The 20,492-nt window shown below is 38.3% G+C and overlaps 2 protein-coding genes and 1 non-coding gene across 3 annotated transcripts; 2 read left to right on the forward strand and 1 right to left on the reverse strand.

Annotated features, from left to right (window-relative positions):
* Nucleotides 1-5,853: 5,853 nt before the first annotated feature.
* Nucleotides 5,854-11,659, forward strand: LOC121771134 (SWR1 complex bromodomain subunit bdf1-like). Its single transcript, XM_042167927.1, has 8 exons — nucleotides 5,854-6,128; nucleotides 6,218-6,846; nucleotides 6,926-7,003; nucleotides 7,424-7,661; nucleotides 8,819-8,918; nucleotides 9,699-9,840; nucleotides 10,735-11,058; nucleotides 11,188-11,659. Exons 2-8 carry the CDS (start codon nucleotides 6,220-6,222, stop codon nucleotides 11,395-11,397), a joined length of 1,719 nt encoding a protein of 572 aa, XP_042023861.1. The 5' UTR covers nucleotides 5,854-6,128; nucleotides 6,218-6,219; the 3' UTR covers nucleotides 11,398-11,659.
* Nucleotides 11,660-12,011: 352 nt separating this feature from the next.
* On the forward strand, nucleotides 12,012-12,116 carry LOC121773121. Its single transcript, XR_006044693.1, has one exon. It is a non-coding gene; the product is annotated as a small nucleolar RNA Z279/snoR105/snoR108 (small nucleolar RNA).
* Nucleotides 12,117-14,993: 2,877 nt separating this feature from the next.
* LOC121771135 (tRNA pseudouridine synthase A-like) lies at nucleotides 14,994-20,230 on the reverse strand. The gene is made up of 10 exons (XM_042167928.1): nucleotides 19,938-20,230; nucleotides 19,786-19,842; nucleotides 19,625-19,702; nucleotides 17,849-17,902; nucleotides 16,802-16,884; nucleotides 16,268-16,367; nucleotides 16,118-16,180; nucleotides 15,711-15,989; nucleotides 15,507-15,567; nucleotides 14,994-15,406 (listed from the first exon to the last, which is right to left on the reverse strand). Exons 1-10 carry the CDS (start codon nucleotides 20,178-20,180, stop codon nucleotides 15,300-15,302), a joined length of 1,125 nt encoding a protein of 374 aa, XP_042023862.1. The 5' UTR covers nucleotides 20,181-20,230; the 3' UTR covers nucleotides 14,994-15,299.
* Between the last annotated feature and the right edge of the window lie 262 nt (nucleotides 20,231-20,492).

A 20,492-nucleotide genomic window follows, 5' to 3' on the forward strand; every position in this document is an offset into this window, starting at 1 on the left:
ACGTTTTAGTTTAATTACAAAAAAGGATATGGTTTCTTTTTTCTTTTTTAGTTTTTTTTGTCAAGTTGACAAATCTAATTATGACTGGGTCAGAAATTAAGAAAATAATTATAGTCATAGAGCCAAAGAAAATAATACAGTATTATTTTTATTTATTAATCCATGAGAATTTCTCTTATGCTAGCATTATTAAGTGCGAACATGTGGTGGCATTTTATGCAACTATGTGCATAGATTGTGTAAGTGGAAAAAATTAAACATTTTTTGCAATTGTATAATTGAAAATAGTGGGTAAGTTTAGTAATTAAATAATACTACTTATAACTAATTATGAAATTGGTTTAGAGATAGAGATAGGGTCGATTCACATGCGAGTCAATTTTAAGGTCATCATTTATATGGCCCAAGAGACGCCATCTTTTATTGTCCAATCTATCACCCTCTCATGTGTTTAATCAAATTAAATAGGTGCAACAAAATCTTACTCTTACTAGTACTATTTTTTTTACTTCTTATGAAAATATAGTAATACTACTTTAAATTGGCTTCCCGTTTATACTTTATTTGCTAATGCATTTGGTTCTATCATACCCTATTTGAAATGGAGGTTCATGGAGCAAATCATTTGGTCAGTCTCCTACCGCTTGGTGCACTGACCTTTGGGACGAGGGTTACTCCTCTAATTGTCGGCAAAGGATATCTTGGGAAATAAAAAAAAAAGGTTTGCGGTTTTAAGCATGGTAAGTTATACTGTTTGCAGATGATGGGCTCAGTTCACTACGGTGTGAATGTTGGAAAAAGGAAGCTTTGTGGATTATATTTCAAGTCTCAAGCACAATTGAACTACGCCTTGTTTGCATGGGCTGAGGTTGAAGGGAGAAAAACAGCTACATAGTCAATAGGAGAAGAATAATAACGAAAGAAAAAACATTGGGCCATAAATGATCAAATTGGGCTAAGTCCATCCACAGCCCTGTCACTAAATTCTCGTGGCCCATTAATCGATTGATTAGTCGATTAACCGAGAGAAACCACAAGTTTAATACTACTACTCGTTGGACTATAGCTGATGATTTGAAGCATTTTGTTTCTTGCTAATATTTATTTGATTCGTTCTATAAAAATAAATTCTTTGGGAAGACAAGAGTCATATAATTAGTACAGTAGAGATATAGAAAAGAAAAAGTGATTTGAGTATTTTTCATGGAGAATAAGGAGGCACACCATATTAGAGATAAAAAAGGTTGTACAAAATACAAGTGAATTATTTTTAAGAGACGAATCAAACTAAAAAGAGTATCGACTATTTCCTTGTGACATTTTACTTGGAAATTGTTGGAGAAGGAAATTCATATTGTATACGCCAAAGATATAAATTGGTTTTGTGTAAACCCCAGCAAGCTCATATGATATTTTACTTTTGATAAATTGAAAAGAACTATGAGTCAGTCATAGATGGACAAAGAAATTAAAAAAAATGAGAAGATGAAGTCATGGTCAACAAAACGTACACGTCAATTGAACACCAACAACATTGAATTGTTTTACTCTTTTTGAAGCTTGCGAGGGGGAGACGGGTATCAGAGCATCCATCCACTATAGCGGTCTTCCCCAATAGTTCCGTTTTTTTTTGTCCATAGCCCCTTTTTTTATCTACAGCCCCAATTTTTTTATTTCAGCCATTATAGGCGGATACTTTTAATAGCTTCAAAATTTTATAACCAATTTTTATTTTAATTTTAATTCAATTATAAGTAATTAAATTTATCGGACTAAACGTAATTATAAAAAAACGGCTATAAGTGAAGAAATTAAAGTTAAACATTACATTTTCGTCGTATTAAAGTGGGGGTAAATTTATACAACGAAATATTAATATATTAAACATCATAATCCGCATTCAAACTAGGCTGCCACCTCTCCTACGTGCCCAAACTTCTTCAACCAAATCGGCCTGGAGTGTGGTATGTGCCGTGCTCCTGCGCATATCACTGAAACGGTAGATCAAATATTCATTGCTCTGTGGTACGCCCATCTGGATCGACGCGGAGGCGAAACCGTTACTTGTACTTGCGCCCTCTTCCAGTGCTCAGCGCTCTGCCGAAAATCCTTCATATTCTATTATCATATTATGCAGTATGATACATGCCAACATAATATTTGCGACATCATCTTCGTGCCAAACTCGTGCCGGGCACCGTATAATGGTCCATCGCGCTTGGAGGACACCAAAAGCTCGCTCAACATCCTTCCTAGCACCTTCTTGTTTCCGTGCAAAGTATTGTTTCTTCGGTCCTACCGGTTGGCGAATTGTCTTGACGAATACGGGCCACCGAGGATATATCTCATCTGCCAAATAGTATCCCCTACTGTACTGCGTGTCGTTGGCTACAAAGCTGATTTCTGGACCCTCGCCCCGTCACTCGTCATTGAAGAGCGGCGATGACTGAAGAACATTGATGTCGTTGTTCGAGCCGGCGACACCGAAATACGCATGCCAGATCCGTAAGCGGTAGTCAGCAACGGCTTCCAGAATCATCAATGGATGTTTGCTTTTGAATCCAGTTGTGAACTGGCCTTTCCACGCCACCGGGCAGTTCTTCCACTCCCAATGCATGCAATCGATGCTTCCTAACATTCCTGGGAAACCGTGGACCGAACCGTGCATATCCAGTAGACTTTGACACTCAGAAGGGGTGGGCTTTCGTAGGAACTCCCCACCAAATATTTCCCGAATCCCCTTACAAAACTGCCTAAGCACTGTGAGGCTAGTCGTCTCACCCATCTGTAGGTATTCGTCGAACATATCAGCTGGTCCGGCGTACACAAGCTGTCGGATTGCAGCGGTGCACTTCTGAAGCGTAGACAGCCTGATCCGGCCGGTGCAATCACTCCGGAGGGTGAAGCACCGGTAACGCTCCGCCAATTTCGTCGCTATATGGTTGAAGAGGGGTTGCGACATTCTGAATCGCCGGCGAAAAATCTCGGGTGGATAACGGGAGTTATCCACAAAGTAGTCCGCCATTAGACGCTGGTGTGCACCGCTATGGTCTCGTCGGATGGTCCGCCGACGACTAATCGCACGAGGGATCGCGCCCTCCGCCACTTCCGCCGTGCGTTCCGCCGCTTCCTCCTCCTCGGCCTCGTACTGCACCTCTTGGATCAGAGAATTTCACGCGTCGTTCCATAAATCGTCCATTTCAGACCATAAATTCTAGTGAAAGAAAATATGTGTGAGGGAGAGGTGGAATGGTGTGAAAATAATGAGAGGAATGGGGTGTATTTATAGGTAAATTAAATTGAATAAAAAAATTTATTTTCGGACGTCCGCCCCGGAATAGGCGCGTCGGGCACCGCCCCACTATAGGCCGGCGCACCTATCGCCCCGTCCTCGCCCCGTTTCCGCCGATGGTGCGTCCGCCCCACTTTTTTTCGTCCACCCCGGGGCGGACGTGCCTCCCCCAATAGATAGCCCCGGAATTGCTCCCTCCGAGCCACGTGCCCCCTTCTTCCTATAGTGGATGCTCTCATTATCTCGTGTGAACGCTAGCCTAGCGATGACGACGATGAGTATTAAACAACAAGAGTAAGAAATTAGGCGAGAAGATTAGGACAACGAGACATAATCGTTATTTCGTGAATTATGGAATTGTAATAAGATACTAGTAAACTAATAATTGAGTTATGATAGTGTGCGGGTATGAGTACATGTTAAAAAAAATACATTAAAAAACATTTGATTTCAGTTATATAAATTATACTTATTAGTTATTCAGTAAAAACATCCGCAATAGCGGACTTCCCGGCGGACGTCCGCTATTGCGTCGTCGGAGGCAGACGCGGACGTCCCTTGCGGACAAGAGGTCGTCCGCGGGTGTGCGCGGATTTCCGCTATTGCGGCGACACGACGGACATCCCAAGATTTTAATTTTTTTGAAAAAAAAACTCTATATATACGGCTCGTTGAACTTCATTTCATTCGCACCACTTATATTAACGAGTTTCTTTTCTTTCTCTCTACGTTTCTATCGGTAGATCCAAAATGGCTAGTGGTGGTGGTAGTGATAGTGGTGCGGGTGGCAGTGGTGGCCGGGGATGCTGTTGACACAAGGAGACAAATTAATGAGCTGTTGCGGGCTTATACGTCTGTCGAGATAAATCGTCGGGTACAAGAGCACCTGCAGCGGCAGCTGCAGCCAGTGGTACCTCGCCCCATCCATCGTCGAGCTGTAGTACCCATGGACCACATCACTGCACATCGCCGGTTGTTTGAGAACTACTTCGCGGAGGAGACGCGATTTTGGGAGAACTTTTTCCAGCGTCGTTTTAGGATGCATCGGCCGCTATTTATGAGTATCGTGAACACTTTAAAGCCTCGGTAAATGTATTTCAGATTCAGGGAGGATTCGAGTGGTAGACCCGGTCACACACCTATACAGAAGTGCACTGCCGCAATCAGAGCTGGCATATGGAGGCGCGCCCGACATGTTCGACGAGTACCTCCACATTCGTGAGACGACTGCTCGCGTGTGTCTGAAGTATTTTTGTCAGGGCGTTATTGAGACATACGGGGAAAGTTATCTTCGGAAGCCTACCCCCGAATACTGCCAGGCTCTGATGGATATGCACGGGAATCAGCACGGGTTTCCGAGAATGTTGGGCAGCATAGATTGTATGCATTGGGAGTGGAAGAACTGCCACGACGCTTGGAAAGGGTTGTACACGACCGGTTTCAAAAGCACGAATCCAACGATGATCCTCAAAGTCGTAGCTGACTACCGGCTATGGATTTGGCATGCGTATTTTGGAGTAGCCGGGTTGAACAACGACATCAACGTCCTAAATTCATCACCCATTTTCAACGAGCAGTGCATGGGCGTTGGTCCGACCTTCAGTTTCGTCGTCAACGACAACCAACACGATATGAGCTACTATTTGGCAGATGGGATATACCCTAGTTGACCCGTCTTTGTGAAGACGATCAAATGTCCAATAGATTAAAAGAAGGTATACTTTGGGGGTCGACAGGAGGCGGCGCGCAAGGATGTGGAGCGGGCATTTGGTGTGCAATAGGCTCGATGGGCGGCAGTGAAGGGTCCAACACGGCTGTGGTATCCCGAGTGCATCGCTGATGTCATGTACTCATGTATTATCATGCACAACATGATTGTCAAAAATGAAGGTCCAGCGCTGACTGATTGGACCAATGATGATGTTGATGTTGTGGGTCCAAGCCACAGCGTGACCACCGCCAATGTACGAATGAGGATACCTCATGGGAACGCCGATCGGGTCCATGCATTTGCCGACATGCGCCAACAAGAAACCTATATTCGACTCCAGAATGATATAATTGAAGAGTTATGGGTGCGGAGGGGTGCACGTTGAACAATATATTTAATTATGTATTTTATTTATTTCTTTATGTATGTTTTTTTTAAAAAAAATTAAATGGTTGCATTTTCTCCGTATTCGTGTCGAAATTTAAATTCCGTAAAATTGCATATTTGTGTGAGTTTGTGAATTTTGATTATTGGGATGTCCGTCGGGATGTCTTTGGGAATATCTGCTATTGTGCAGTGGGATGTCCTTATGCACGCAACACCAAACCAAAACCAATAATTTTGGATCGATAACCGTCTAATTTTGATTAAATTATTGGTTAACCGATAATCACTAAACGTCTAAACCTAATTATCATCGGTATTAGTAGCAAATTTAGAAAGTACTTGCGCAGAAAATATAAATATATAAATTTATTAGGGCTTAATCGTCAAAACCCAGTGAGTTTCCGGGGTGATATCGAGAATTTAGGAGTCTTTCGTATTTGTATATCATTGTAAATGGCATATACGCAAATAAAATCATAAAACCCTTTTCCCCCAATATTTTCAATTTCCGACCGACGAGGGGGAAATTTTTTCAAAAAAAAATCATGCGAGCCAATAGAGAGCCCACAAAGAGCACGGAGCGTTGGCAGAATTGAGAATTTGGAAGGGGGATTGAGGTAGCAGTCTTCCGTTAGAAGCGAATCCGGCGAAGCTTCAGCGTCACCGACCAGAATTTGGGCGTAAAAGTCCCTGCAATCAGCTTCACGACAAAAACCTCCCTTTGAGTCAATTACTAGAGTAATTCTAAACATTTCCACATTTTCTTTGATTTTTATTTAATTTTACCCAAAAAAAAGTTTGTTTGAAATTTTTGTGTTTGGATTCAGTAATGAAGCGAAGGCGTGGAAGCAAGAAAGGAAGACAAAAGAAGCCGAAGTTAGCTAGCACAGACGAGGCGGCGCCAGCTGCTGCTGTTAGTGTAAATACAGATGAGAATTCTGGCGCGGATGAGTTTGAGAATGATGATGTTGACTCTGGAATGGATGCCGAGACTGAGAGGACGCCTTCTCCTCCAAGAGCGTCTCAACCGGAAACGCTTGCTAATCCTGACACTGTAGCCCGACCAAATAGTAGTAATATTTTTGGGAAGGCAGTGTACACTCGTGTGAAGGTGAAGATCAAAACTTCCAAGACTCTGCGAGCCTCCTCGGATGCTCCGAGTCAAAGTGATACGGATAAGAGTAGCCATCAAGTAGGCTCGGAGAAGCAGCTTCCTAGTGAGAAGATGGAGGACAGTGGCAACTCTCTGCCCGAGACGAATGGAGGAATTTCTGGGAATACAACGCAGAAGCCGACCGGTGTGAAGATTAAATCGTCTAGGGGATTAGGTTCTTCGAGTATGAGTCCGTGTAGCAATACTGAACCACTAAAGGGAGATAGGGTAGAGAAGAAAGATACCAAATTGGTTCTCAAGGAGTCTAAACACAATGAGCAAGAGCTTATAACTGCATTGGAGGTAACATTACTATGACTTGAAGCTGAGTTGGTTCGTGCAAGATGCTGTAACGTTTGCCTATTTACTTTTTTCCCCATAGGTTATAAGAAAGATTATGAAAATGGATGCAGCTGAGCCCTTCAACGTCCCTGTAAATCCTGTTGCGCTCGGTATCCCAGTAAGTGCAGTTTCTTTATGGATTTGCATTGCTTTATTATGGAACCTTGTCATGTATGTATCAAATTTAGTTAATTATGAGTATCAGTTTATGAGAGAGATATGGGAACTGGGAAACTTGAGTAGTCACTTATTTGAATGTGGGGATTCTAATATGCGGTTCAAATCCTTTTAAAAAAGTAAAATTAAGTTTTGCCCACCCCGCCCCTCATTGTTGCTTCCTGAATGGTTGTCCAGAGATACTTCACATTCTGATTTTAAATTCCCTTACACTTATGCTTTTGATTTTAGCATGTTCAATATTATTGTAATAGCATTGTGAAATTTTCCAGGCATGTATAACTCATTAGTTGATGTACCTACCTTTATATCAAACGTGATCCACAATTAAATAGCTCATTCTTGTGTGCAATGGAAACAGGACTATTTTGATGTCATCACTACACCTATGGATTTTGGGACAATATGCAGTAACCTTGAAAAAGGTGTGAAGTACAAGACTGCTGAGGATGTTTTCATAGACGTGCAGTATGTATGGGATAACTGTTACAAGTACAATAACAAAGGTGATTACATTGTCGAGCTTATGAAGCGGGTCAAAAAAGCCTTCACCAAGTATTGGGCGGCAGCTGGTTTGTTCAGCGATCAGCCTCAAGAAAGTAATTCTAATGCTTCTCCTTATTCCCTTTCATTACCTTTTAAGTTTGTGTGGTAGAACGGGTCATATTTCGTTGCTTTATATTGACTATATAACATTGGGAAAATGGCAAAGAAAGCCGCTGGCCTAACACTTCAGTTGTAAATTGTAATTGGCACCTTCATTCACCCATATCATTTTTCTTCCACAATGCTGGGCATTGGGTCAGTGGCCATTTTGAACCTTTTCCCTATAATACTTCCTGCAATTAAACATTGGCAGAGTCGTGCTCTTAAATATGGAAGTAAAAATTAATCATAATGGTCCATTAAAGTTGAATGTCTATAGGTTAACATGTCTTGTTTAAGCTCCTTAAACCTTGGGAATCTAGAACTTCTTCTAGCTATGGAACATGCCTAACACCAAAGGATACGTAGTACTATGTAAAGCCGTTGTATTATTTTCTGTAGTCTCAGTCAGAATTTCCAAATACTACTATTTTGATGTTTTAGATTCAAAATTAAGGTATGAGGTTCAAATATGTCCTCCATGCTTACAAGATTTCACAAAAACACTCATAATGTAAGTTTAGGTGCAATAATGTACAAAAGTCCTCCAATATATGGTGCAAGTATGCCCTTTGCTTTGACAAGATGTAAATGGATTTTAAGTATATACTCAAAACCCCCATAATGTAAATTTTCATATTATTTTCTATACAAACAATCCCAATATTTAAACGCTACAATGCCAATTGGATATCATTCTCGATCCATGTTGAAAATGGTGTTGTCTTCACCAAAAGTCATCTTGGATCTGCGCTCCGTATGATCATTTAACCCTTCAAATGCTCAATCCTATGCACTGCCAATCAATCTATCACCCAAAGTAAATGCCCCCATACTGTAGCTTATCATGATTGATAATCTATTCAGCATAATGCTACACCCAAAACAAGTAGTTTTGATTTGTCTGAACTTTAGAAGAGGAAGTAGCCTGTTTCTTGTTCATTTGTTTTTTTTACCGTGTTTGCTTAAAAGTTGCACTAGAAAGACTGAATTTCATGATAAAAAAGGCTAGAAAATTACACCTGAGGTCAATGACTTCTGTTGTTTGAAGGTTTCAGTTACTTCTAAAACTCAACTTGTTTGTTACTTGGTCCCCTCTCCCATTCTATAGGTCCTGAAAGCAATCCGGTAAAGGATCTAACTCCTTCAAGTGACGGGAATACACCAGTGAATGGTGGTGCTCCCACCTCTTCAGGCAAAAAGTTCCACGGGTATGATACTGCAAGTTTTGGTACTTCATTTTATCCGTTCCCTGAAATATTAGCAAAGTAAATTGGGGAAATAACTTTAATACTAGATCTTTTTCATCTCCTCTATCGATTTTTTTTTTCCTTCTTTAAATAGGTGTAATCAAATTAGATAGGTGTTTATCCTACAAGTGTCTAATATTTGTTTCTTTGTATGGGTGTCCAGTCAGCTTGTTCTTTATTTAGATCCTTGTTAATCAAATTCCTTCCCCTTCTTTCCTTCAAATTGAGTTAGATTGTTGCTTGATGCAGATTGGTCAATTGTTACTGTTGTCCTAAAACATTCTAGCATGTGAATCTGTTCTCTAGGATCTTTATTTACAACGCTGCCCGTGCCTGATTAATTGTCAACTGGTTAGGAAATAAGTATGTATAGGGAAATAAAAAACATCGGACTTTGAGATGAAAAGAAGTTCTGGGTGCAACATCCTGGTGCATAGGGTAGGAACAGGATGCTGTAAGATAATGTGGGCAATTAACAACTTTGATGTTCATAACTTATAACACATGATAAGTACTTCATGTCATAGAACTGTTTGGTAAAATGAAAACATGTACCAGATGCTTCCTGAATCATATCCAAGATCAATTGTAGTCAACAAGTTTCCCTTTCTTTCTTCTTGGCTACTTTGTTTTTAGTGTAATTTAAAGGGTTAAAGAGAGTCCTTATGGACAAGTCTTGACTGTTCTTGGTCTTATGAGAAATTTCATTCTCTTACTTTAGTTTTTTTACATAATTTGCAGACTTAAGAAGCACAAAGAAGGTTGTCAGTGTGCTATTTGTGTAATGATGCGACGAAGGCAGGAGCGAGAAGAAATTGCACGCCTTGTGGGAGGACACACTGATGTTAGTGATGACTCACTTGGTGAAGATATCAAGCGAGAGGTATTTTCACTAGGTGACTTAATTCTTATCTGTTCTATTAGCTGTTTAGTTGGAGAAATCATAAAAAAATTACTAATAATTTATCTTTCAAACCTAAAAAATGTTAGGCTATGTTCTTTGGCTATATATGCTTTTGGAAGATTGATTATGAATGAAAATAATGCTTGATTTTGTTTCACTGTGGAGCAAGTAATAGCAGATGCCGAATCAGTGTCTTTTTTAACTTCAACATTATATTTGTTTACATCAAAAGAGCCACTAATAATATAAATTAAATCTTATATTGTTACTAAGGTAAAACAGTCTACATTAGAGCATAATATGTTCATTAGAGGAGCCCTAAGCCAAGGTTCATGGTTGAAGTAATAATTTTGGGGGAAATTTACCCAAAACCACTACCTTAACACCAAATTACAAACTGAAAATGACTTTTAAAATTCACAAATACTCCCCCTCCGTCCCCGATTAATTGTCACTTTTTGACCGGGCACGGGTTTTAAGAAATGTAAAGAAAAGTTGGTTGAAAAAGTTAGTGGAATGTGAGACCCACTTTTTTATATTGGTTTTATAATAAAATGTGAGTAAAGTGAGTTAGTGGAATGTGGGACCTACTTACCATTTATGGTAAATGGTAAAAATGAAGTGTGACAATTATTGAGGGACAGACCGAAATGGAAAAGAGTGACAATTAATCGGGGACGGAGGGAGTATAACACAACCTTTTGACTTAATGCGAATTGAACATGTTTTTTTCCTTCTTTTTGGGCAATCAAATTGAACATGTTTTTCACCCTTGACATGCGTGTTTGTTTTTGGATCCAACAAAAATACAGTTGGAGAGATTTGATACTTCTTTATAGATCTTTTACTTACGAGTTTTGTCATGTTTTGTAGAGGTTTTCTCATGGAGAAAGTCCATTTGTCGAGTATGTCTTGTCAGATGGAGAGGACTCCCCTGAAACGGAAAAGAAAGGCCAAGAGCTGAAAGTGGGACATCTAAGAGATTTCTACATTCAGCAGAATGAGGGTGGTACTATAGCTTCAGGAAAACGAGAGGGTTCTCAGGATTTGCAGTCATCTCATAGATCTGGAGATGATAATGATATGCACCATCACACACCACAAATAGGATCAGGTGGCAATGTGTCAAACGACTCTCAAAAAGAAATGCCCAATGATGGAAATAGAAGTGCTGCAACTGACCAACAGAGGCCAAAGGTTTTCAACTTATCTAATCTTTCTCCTCAGTTATATGCTGCTCCATTGTTTTTTGAGGGGTCAAGGGAAAGGACATGGAGAAAGAAAGTGTTCATTTAAGTAATGAGTTTTACTGTTTGGTGACTGCAGGATTCACTGGATAAAAACCAGAGAGCTAAAATGTTAGAGAATCTTCGTTATCTGGAGAATCCTATGCTCTTGGAATTATACGGAACGCTCTTTACAGATAATTCCCAATCGTTGTGGAGTGGACCTCATTCATTGGTTGGTCAGAAGCAGGAGCGCTCCAACCGCCGCAATTCCTTCTGCTCAGCGATTTCTGCGTTTATGAAGAAATAGCTACCGGATAACTCATTTCTTATCCTGGGGCGTTCAGCAATAGCCGAAGAAGAATCATAGAGTTGAGATGAAAAATTAGGAGTCGGCTTACTGATCCGTTAACTTGTATTTTCATAATCTAGAAGAAAATAGAACTTGAATTTTTCTCGTTCAAGTGAAGAAGTTTCGAATGTAAAGGCTTGCATCTGATTACATCTGCTGTATTGGTGTAAGAGTAATATCTAGATTGCTATATGAATCAAGATACCTACCTTTTCGTTTACTGCTTAACGAATTAGATCAAATTTTTAGAAACTAATGATATAAGAACCGAAAATTAAATAAAAGGAAAAATGAGTAGAACATCTGAAGATGAGAGATTACACACATACATGTTTGATCTCTTTAAGCAAACTGAATGAAGAAGAAGCATTACATAATCAAAGTTCAAGTATTCCTCCTTATCCATCTATTCATATGTATAAGAAATAAATAAAAAAAATTAAAAAAAGAGATTTGTTGGAGTGAGATGATCCCACATCGAAAGTGCAAGAGGGAGAGGGGGTGATTGGAATGATTATAAAATGGTGAAAATAGAGTTAAGAAAAGCATGATCCTTCAGGCAAGTTTTGAAGGGGATGTGATGAGTGGTCAAAGCTCGCATACAAAAATGCGAGATGGGTGTCTGCTCCGCCTGTTTTACGACAATTTGGCGCTCTCATCTAAACCAATCTGATCCCTCTTGCCTTGCTCTAATTTTTTTTCTTCTTCTCAAAATATACACTATTTTTTTTTATTAAAGATAGTAGTAGTATAATATTAAAACCAAATTAAGAATAGAATTCAGTTAAAATATGGTTTAAACTAATTTATTTCTATAGCACTCGTTTGGGTATCTTTGTAGTTGCAACTCAAGTCATTTTCCCTCTCCTGGAACAAAACTGGAGAATGATGGGGCAAGTGAGAAACGAAAACATATCTTTGGGCCAATTTTACAGATCCATTTTCGTTTTTATTTTTCCGAATATCATTGGTGGAAATCAGAAGTATGTTATTCATAAAACAAGGGAAGATGATGTGTTGTAGATGCTTTTCTCTTACATGGTAGTATCATGCAATATTCATGTGCTACATTCAAGTTCCTAATGTTAGTAGCAACAATTGCTCCAAACACTTGTGTGTTTACTTGTTTATTTGCTTCAAAATACCAGCTACTGATGCACAATGTGTGGATTTATATTCACATTGCTCGCAGCAATACTGCAGCTGCTGGATAACTTTGACACACCTACACCACAACCAACCAGATAAGCCTTTAGACTCCCAAAACACCACCACATATCTACTGTTTTATGAGTATCCATTGAAATAGTTTAACATCAGTGACTTGAGGGATCAATATTCAAATCAAGAACATGGTCTTAACAACCCTCCTAATAAAATAAATAAGTTTTGATACAAAACAAGTTGCATGTCACACGAGTGAACAGAAGAGCCATGAGATACTTGCATTGAAATTTTTACCTGTCACACAAATTTACTTTTGCAAGCAAAGATGTCTCCTTACTGATTGATATGTAAGATTTAACAGGAAAGGGGAACTATATATTAATGTCAAAGAAGACTGTTGACAATTTCTGAAGCAACTCAAATTACAAAGATCCTTCTTGTACTCGAACTAATGGCCCATCGACCGCATTATATTTCAAAATTTAATTTCTGGTGACCTGGTCCTTGTAAAATTTTCAAGTATGAGTCCTAAATTCTTCAGAACAGAGGCAATTGGAAGTTTGTTGCATTGCAGGAAACATTGATTCATGCTCTGGTAAAGAGAAACAAATACTATTTCTGTAGGACTTGGATAGTTATCTTGCAGTTTCACAGGACTTTGAGGAAATGAAAGACCATATATCGAAGAAACCTAGTGATTGATAATTTGAAACCATAGCTCGACTGAGGCAAATTTAACCCAAAAAAAGATGCAAGGAAAGGATGAAAACATGAAACATGCTTAGCATGCTTGACATCCAAAGCAAATACTATAAGAAATAAGTAAAGGGAAAAGGAAAGGAAAATCAAGGCAAGATGATATCTGAGGTGCCACAATCACATAGTCCCTAAGTATTTTGCAAACCGTGTACACATAATTCACCACAGGCAACTATTTTGGCAAGAACTTGCAAACAAATAAACCTTTAAAGCAATCATTTCCATCATTTGATTTAAATGTAGCAATTTGCTGAGGAACATGTCTATATTTGTCACTAACTGGAATAAACCTATTGGAAAAAATTGTCCTAACTTTACCAGCTCATAAAAACCGTAGAAAATATGGACCAGCCATGATTATGTTACACTTGATACATAACAAAACAGATAACAGATGAAAATAATGAGTTTAGAAAGTTGTTTAATAAATCAAGAGATAAGTGCTTGGCAATTAGTACTAATCAATTTGGAACACCAAAATACGGAAATGCAACTTGTTATGTAAAAAAGAAGACGAGTTAAAGGAATCGCCTTGAATTGAATAATGATATCACGATGAACTTCACCGTAGATTTAAACCAGTGGAAAGAATTATTGTGTTTCATAAAAAACAAAACACTATGAATATGTTAACTGGTTGAGGCGCAGACATTCAATCATCAAAAAAGCATCACAATTAAACACAGAATCCACCAAAATAAATAGGGAAAGGGAGAATGGAAGACCTTTGTGGGAGGAAATTGTTTTTGGAGAGGCAAGCTTGAATATTGCAGGCCTCTTTCTTACAGGGCTCTTTGCTTGGTTGCGTCATCCTGTCTACCTCCTCTTCAATCCAACACTCTGCAATTTGTTTGGGCTTCAATTCCTTTTCTAGCAATTTTCCAGATTCCACTGCGACTTTTCGCGATCGCGAGTGACGTGTTTGCAAATCGGTAAATATGATTTTATGCTATCACCCTATAAAATAACGTTCTTTATCAATTGAAAATTTGACAAAAATAATAGAGATGGAGAGAAAAAATATTGAAATATTATTAATAAAAAATGAGATAGACATAAATCATAATATTAATTTTCTTATTTTTTTTAAATATTTATTTCATCTGTAAAAAAGAATATTTATATTGAATTACACATGTCTTGATGATTTTAGAATATGAAAAAAATATATTATTCAAGATTTAATGTTAATTAAAATAACATATATAATTAGCAGTGAGGCTAATAAGCGATGATGGATCGCATAAATTATGCTCAATTTTCATAATTATTAATTTTGTTGGCGGATTAAGTGAGAAAACTTGTTAATATAACTATTTGAGAATGAGTAAAATATTAGTAGTAGTATAAAAATAGAAGAGAAACGAATGAATTTTAAAAAAAAATTCAAAATCAAACGGCTTCCACAGAAATTCGTTGTCCCCCTATCAAAGAAGCGTAGGCTACCTCTGCAGCATGACCAACAGCCACATCGTCCAAAAACTGCCGATTCACGGTTCAGTCTGGTGACCGCAATTCTGGTCTGGTTCCGCGCCAAACCAACAATTCCAGTTTAACTATGCATCACTGAAATTGAATCCTCCCAAAGGAACAAGACAAACCATGCATGAACTATTTTTCGCCTTCACTTTCGCTGTTTAATCATAAGTAATATTTGAAATTTGGTGAATACAGCGTTGTTTGCCTCAAGCGTACACTCATTGCAGAAGGCGTCTGTTTAGAGTATCACAGTAAATTATACTCCTATCTTCTACATTAAACTTTTAGCACAAAATATCTGAACAATACAGCTCAAAATCTCACTTACAAATGATAGATATAATATTTGGGGTGAGTCTAAAGACTAAAGCCTAATCCGGAGTTACCTGAAACCATTAGCACCATTAGCTTGTAATGTGGAGTACTATCCTATATAACCATTCGCCACGAAAATGTCAGATGTCTGAAGGAAGATTGTAATTTACATGTCCTAGGTAGAGACCGCATGCAGGGGCCATTGGAGGCGCAGACATTACATTCTTTGCTTCAAGGATTTTCTCAACTGAAAGGGAACATTTAGCATATGATCAAATTAGTTGCAAACATTAAGCCTTCATTTACCCACTAGAAGCACGCATGTATGCACTTTTAAATGACTTTACCATCAGAAATAGTGAGATCACCAGTGCCCACTGACTTCAGAACCGCAACAAGCAATCTGACCTGCTCAAATTTTGGTCATGAGATTTTAGTTTTTATTAAAATCAACTGACAGAAGAGAAGATGCATACGGTTTCTAGATGTTTCACTGCAGTATATTTATTATTCAGTGCACAAGACAATTTGCTAAAAAGCACACAAGCTACCTGATGATACAGGAAGGACAGTGCCCTTGCAGTAACTACAAAGCAACGGTGCCTTTTCCTTACTCCAAATTTATGAAATCCCACTGCTCCAGAGTTTTCTATAAGTTCATCGGAAATCCCAGCAAGAGAGGGAGAATCATCTTGTAACTTCTTTGAGACTGAAACAGAACTGGCCAGGCCATAACTGCTTTGTTCTCTGTCCAACACCGAGGGGAAATATGGGCTTGAAGCAACCTCTGTGACAGTTAGCTCATCCAAAGTTCTAATAGGTGACTTGGCCTGTCAAGCAAGGAAAAAGGACAGTTAAGTTCAAAGAAAAATAACCAGATAAAATATATCTTAATAGTTCTATGATCTGAAACAAAGTTCTAAAACAACATTGTTGATGTCAGAGACATGCCACCAACCTGGCATCCAGCAGCCCTGAAAGAACTAAAGTCATGGTGTCCAACAAGTACACTGCATGCTTTCTGCACAAGGGAAGTATTAACCCATTTTAGAAATGATAGAAAAGTCAGCCAACATCACAAAAAGTTTCACTTAAGTTTTCTAGCAACCTGCATATCTAAAACATTAAGTTCTTCAGGGACATGCCATGCACGGTCTTTCTCAAAGGTAGACAGAGGCTCCTTCCCAGATAACAGACGGTAGAAGTACCTATAGAAAAATCAGCAAAGCAGTACTTTATACTTCTAATTATTATGGTGTCAACAAAAGCATAGCACTCTCTTTCAACTACTAGAAAGAAAAAGCAAAAAGGATGCTGAAGTTCACCAAAATGCCATGGTACTGGTTATATTAGTCACAATTTATACAAATTAAGTCGTCAAGCATAAGATTTCTTTCCCTTTGTATAATTCTATACATATAAATAGAAAAAATCTAAACAAATGGCAGATTAACATAATTTCACAAAAAATTTCTTCCCAAGCTAAAACGACTCCATACAACTCCGTGTATATACTTCAAATAGCAGAGACCAAACAGAAATTAGATAAGTAAAAAAGAAAATTGCTGATGGATATGAAAATATTAATCGACTACTAGGGACATACAAGCAATTTCAGAGGAAGTTTGTCTTTGATACCTACGTCCGTTCTAGAGCTTTATAGCGGGCGTGAAAATCAGATGGAACACACTTAACATCGACCACCATAATATCACCTTCACTCTTCTGCAGCAAAAATACACTGGACATGCATCAAATTTCTCAAAGAAACCAAATAAGGATAAAGAAATAATCTGCATTTAATGCCCCCGCATATACACTGATTTACAAATACCCCTTCAGTAAGTTTTTGTGAAAAATGCTTCAAACCCCCATATAAATGGGGAAATGACACCCTTTGACTAAGACGGGTGTAAGCAGGAACCAACTTAAGTCATTTTATGGGGTAAAGTGGGAATACACTTCAACATTTATTTGATTCGCACATACCACCTAAAGATAGTTTAGGTGCCAAAAAGTCCAGATTAATGGTGCAATAAACCCTTGAATCAGACAGCTAGCTAGTTAACGTTCGTTGGCATACATTTTGCACAAGACTCGAGCTTTAAAAGCTCTTCATCAATTGCACCATCCAACTTCAAATCATGCACACACTCCCACAAAAGCCTCACCAAGAAACTTTTCCATCCAATAATTTTGTCCTACATATTCTCATCATTAAATTGACAGCACCTCACAGTCATAAATCAAACCTCAAGTTTTCTAACAATGTCCATAGGTGTCCTTGTCGAAGGAGACTTGAATTTGCACTAAAAAGGCTCACACATGCATTCACATGTGCAGGACAGTCAAAAGCCTCACACCATGAGCGTACAATTATGCTAGTTCAATAAATTCAACTTAACAGGATGGTTGTTTACACCCATGGCCGTTTCAGAGGGTGTTACTTACACCCATGGCCATTGTGAAATGATATATGAGCTAAATTGGTTTTAAGAAAGTCCAGGGGATCATAGATTTACTTATTGCTAATTTCAGCAAAATGGCCAATATATATTCATCAAACAAAACATACAAAGTACTATATCCCTACAAAAAAAATGAAGATTCAGTTGAGACCCAATCTATGCAGATGAAATGTAATTCTTAGAACCGGGATGTGTTATACTACTATAGCAGTAAAGTGTACCTGTAAAAAATGATTAACAGCTTTTAGAACTACGGCAGGTTCATGGGGCAATAACTGCAGGAAGAAATTAAGAGTAGCAAGTTAGGATGCCTTCAGTTTCATATGAAATAGACATCTGCATATGTTTGTATATTGCACCAGCACCACTAAACAATACTCCCTCCGTCCCATAAAAATATGGGCGGATGTATGCACCGCCACATCATCATTTTATCCTCCTACCCTTCCACATGCAGTGGGGCGCCCTATAAGCCGGCCTAAACATTTTCTTTATTTGAATATTTAAATAACTACAAAAATTGAAAAAAACCTTCATTTCATTTAAAATTAATACATTAGTACATTACAATACGAATTAAAAAAATACGCATTCTCAACGACGGCGGTTACGTATCCTCCTCGCGCTGCATTTTGGCTAAGCAATCCGCCATTGCATCATTAACGGCATCGAATAAGGCTCGAGTCAAGGTCCGACTAACGCCCTCCGAGGTACTCCATTCGTCGTCGTGGTTCATTTTTGTTTGTGAGAGATGATCGAAATATTTGTATGGAAAGTGAAAGATGAGAGAAATGTTTGTATGAAAAATAGAATGAGAAACGAGGTTTAAATAGACAAAAATTCGAAGAAAAAAAAAATGAAAACGCGTTGCATCATCCGCGTCATCGCCCGCGTCGCCCACAGTGGCGCGGACGATGCCCTAGCGTCCGCGTATCGTCTGCGGACGATGCATCGGGCATCATCCACACACCCACAGTGGGGGACGATAGCGCGCCCGAGGCATCGGGCGGCCTATCATCCGCACCATTGCGGATGCTCTTAAGACAAAATTGGTAAAGTAAGAGAGAGGATGAGAATGGTATGGTAAAGTAAGAGAGAGGAGGAGAATGATAGTTAAAGTAGAGTTAGTGGATAATGTGACCTACATTATTAAATTGATATTTACTTTTCAAAAATGGAATGCACATATTTTTGGGGGAAGAACGAAAATGGTAAGTGCACATATTTTTATGGGACGGAGGGAGCAGTATAATATTTATACATCAATTGTAAAATATGCAAATCAGGGAAGAAAAGAAAAAATATCCTGCTACAAAAAGTAAAATCGCAAGTCTAGGTTTTAAGATTTCAAGCTCATTTAGAATATTTGAGCTCATCCACAAGATTGCCTAACTAATGAACTCTTGCCCAAGCATTAACTTGATTCAAAGTTATCGGTTGATTGCTATTAAGCATAAAAGGATTCTCTTATTTTCTATAATATTTTCAAATAAAAATGATCTTAAATTGTTAGTATAATACTAGTGGAATGTTGTGAAAAAAATTAATAATCAATCAGAAGTTTCTCTAACAAATGGTTAAACTTCATTCATGACCTTTTCTGGTATGTGGGACTCACATTCTTCTTGCATAGATAACCCCTCGTATTTCATTTGAAAAGTTTTGAAGTTTTTTCATAATTAGTAGTGGTAGCGAAAACAATAATTGATCAGGAGTATAATTTTGATAGTATATTATTATTATTGGATATAAAGATGACAAAAAATAGAAGCTAATGAGCTGCTCAATGGCTTGTGAACATGTCTATGCAGTGGCCCGAGTTCGTCTTGCCAAAAAAACTCAAGCTCTGCAAGTTGAAGTCAAGTCTCACTCATAACTCATTATGATCCATGCTTAGTTAACCATGTTTTCCTATGAAGTGCATATTCAATGGTTGACAACAGCTCGTATGACCGAAGTTATATTCCCGAGCAATACACAGACAAAAAGTTACTTACAACTTCACCAGGTTTTCTTTTGCTTATCCTCTCAACATCCACATGACATACATTTGATAGTGCATGAACACCAGCATCCTGAAAATTATTTGAAAATATCATTGCAATTTGAAGACTGCATACAATCGGAAAGTAAAAAAGGTGAAAGGGGGAGAACTCACAGTCCGGCTCGAGCAGAAAATAGAAACTGGCTGCCCAACGAATTTTTGAAACGCGTCCTAGAGGCATCGAAACAATGTATAGAGAATTAGTAATCAAACAACAAATTTCCTGGGTCAAATAAATCGATATGAATTGATTAAATAAGACCTACCTGAAGCACGCCCATAGCGGTTCTGCAAGTTGCCTGCTGTTGGGCGCCAGAAAACCGAGTTCCGATGTACTCAATTGCTACTAGGTATCTTTGAGTTCTCGAATTCGGTGTCATATTCCTCTCAATGGACTCACTCTCTTCCTCCGTTGATTCTCTGCCGTCGATTCTCGGCAGTTTGCAGGGACGTAGAGGGGATTCCGGCCTTTGATGAGAAAGAGAGAGACTTTGCTGCTCTCCTGTCATTGGGGTTTTTCACAGACTGGAAACTCGGGTTTTAGGTTTACTGTTGTCTGCTGCCTTTGGATCGACAAGGATGCAATAATATTATTATTAAAAAAAACAAATATGTAGACAAAATAAGAATAACTATAAAATAAATTAAAATATACTCTATCATGGAAAATGCATTCATTTGGAAATAATATTTCTTGTAATTTATTTTTTAATAAATTGTTTTTTGACATTTTTTTTAATAAATTTTTATAATTTATTCATATTTTATATCTATAATTATATTAAAGCCCTTATTAATCACATAAATTACCTAGAAAAACA

Source organism: Salvia splendens, chromosome 16, assembly GCF_004379255.2.
Source record: "Salvia splendens isolate huo1 chromosome 16, SspV2, whole genome shotgun sequence".
In the NCBI taxonomy this organism is placed as follows: Eukaryota; Viridiplantae; Streptophyta; class Magnoliopsida; order Lamiales; family Lamiaceae; genus Salvia; species Salvia splendens.

Excerpts from the sequence above, each read along its gene's own strand:
- LOC121771134 (XM_042167927.1), top strand. The coding sequence starts at position 6,220 with ATGAAGCGAAGGCGTGGAAGCAAGAAAGGAAGACAAAAGAAGCCGAAG. Across the intron at positions 7,004-7,423 it reads CTGTTGCGCTCGGTATCCCA|GACTATTTTGATGTCATCAC; the intron begins GTAAGTGCAGTT and ends CAATGGAAACAG. Across the intron at positions 7,662-8,818 it reads CAGCGATCAGCCTCAAGAAA|GTCCTGAAAGCAATCCGGTA; the intron begins GTAATTCTAATG and ends CCCATTCTATAG.
- LOC121771135 (XM_042167928.1), bottom strand. The coding sequence starts at position 20,180 with ATGACAGGAGAGCAGCAAAGTCTCTCTCTTTCTCATCAAAGGCCGGAA. Across the intron at positions 17,903-19,624 it reads AAAGAAAACCTGGTGAAGTT|TTATTGCCCCATGAACCTGC; the intron begins GTAAGTAACTTT and ends TTCTTCCTGCAG. Across the intron at positions 15,568-15,710 it reads TGTCCTTCCTGTATCATCAG|GTCAGATTGCTTGTTGCGGT; the intron begins GTAGCTTGTGTG and ends AAATTTGAGCAG.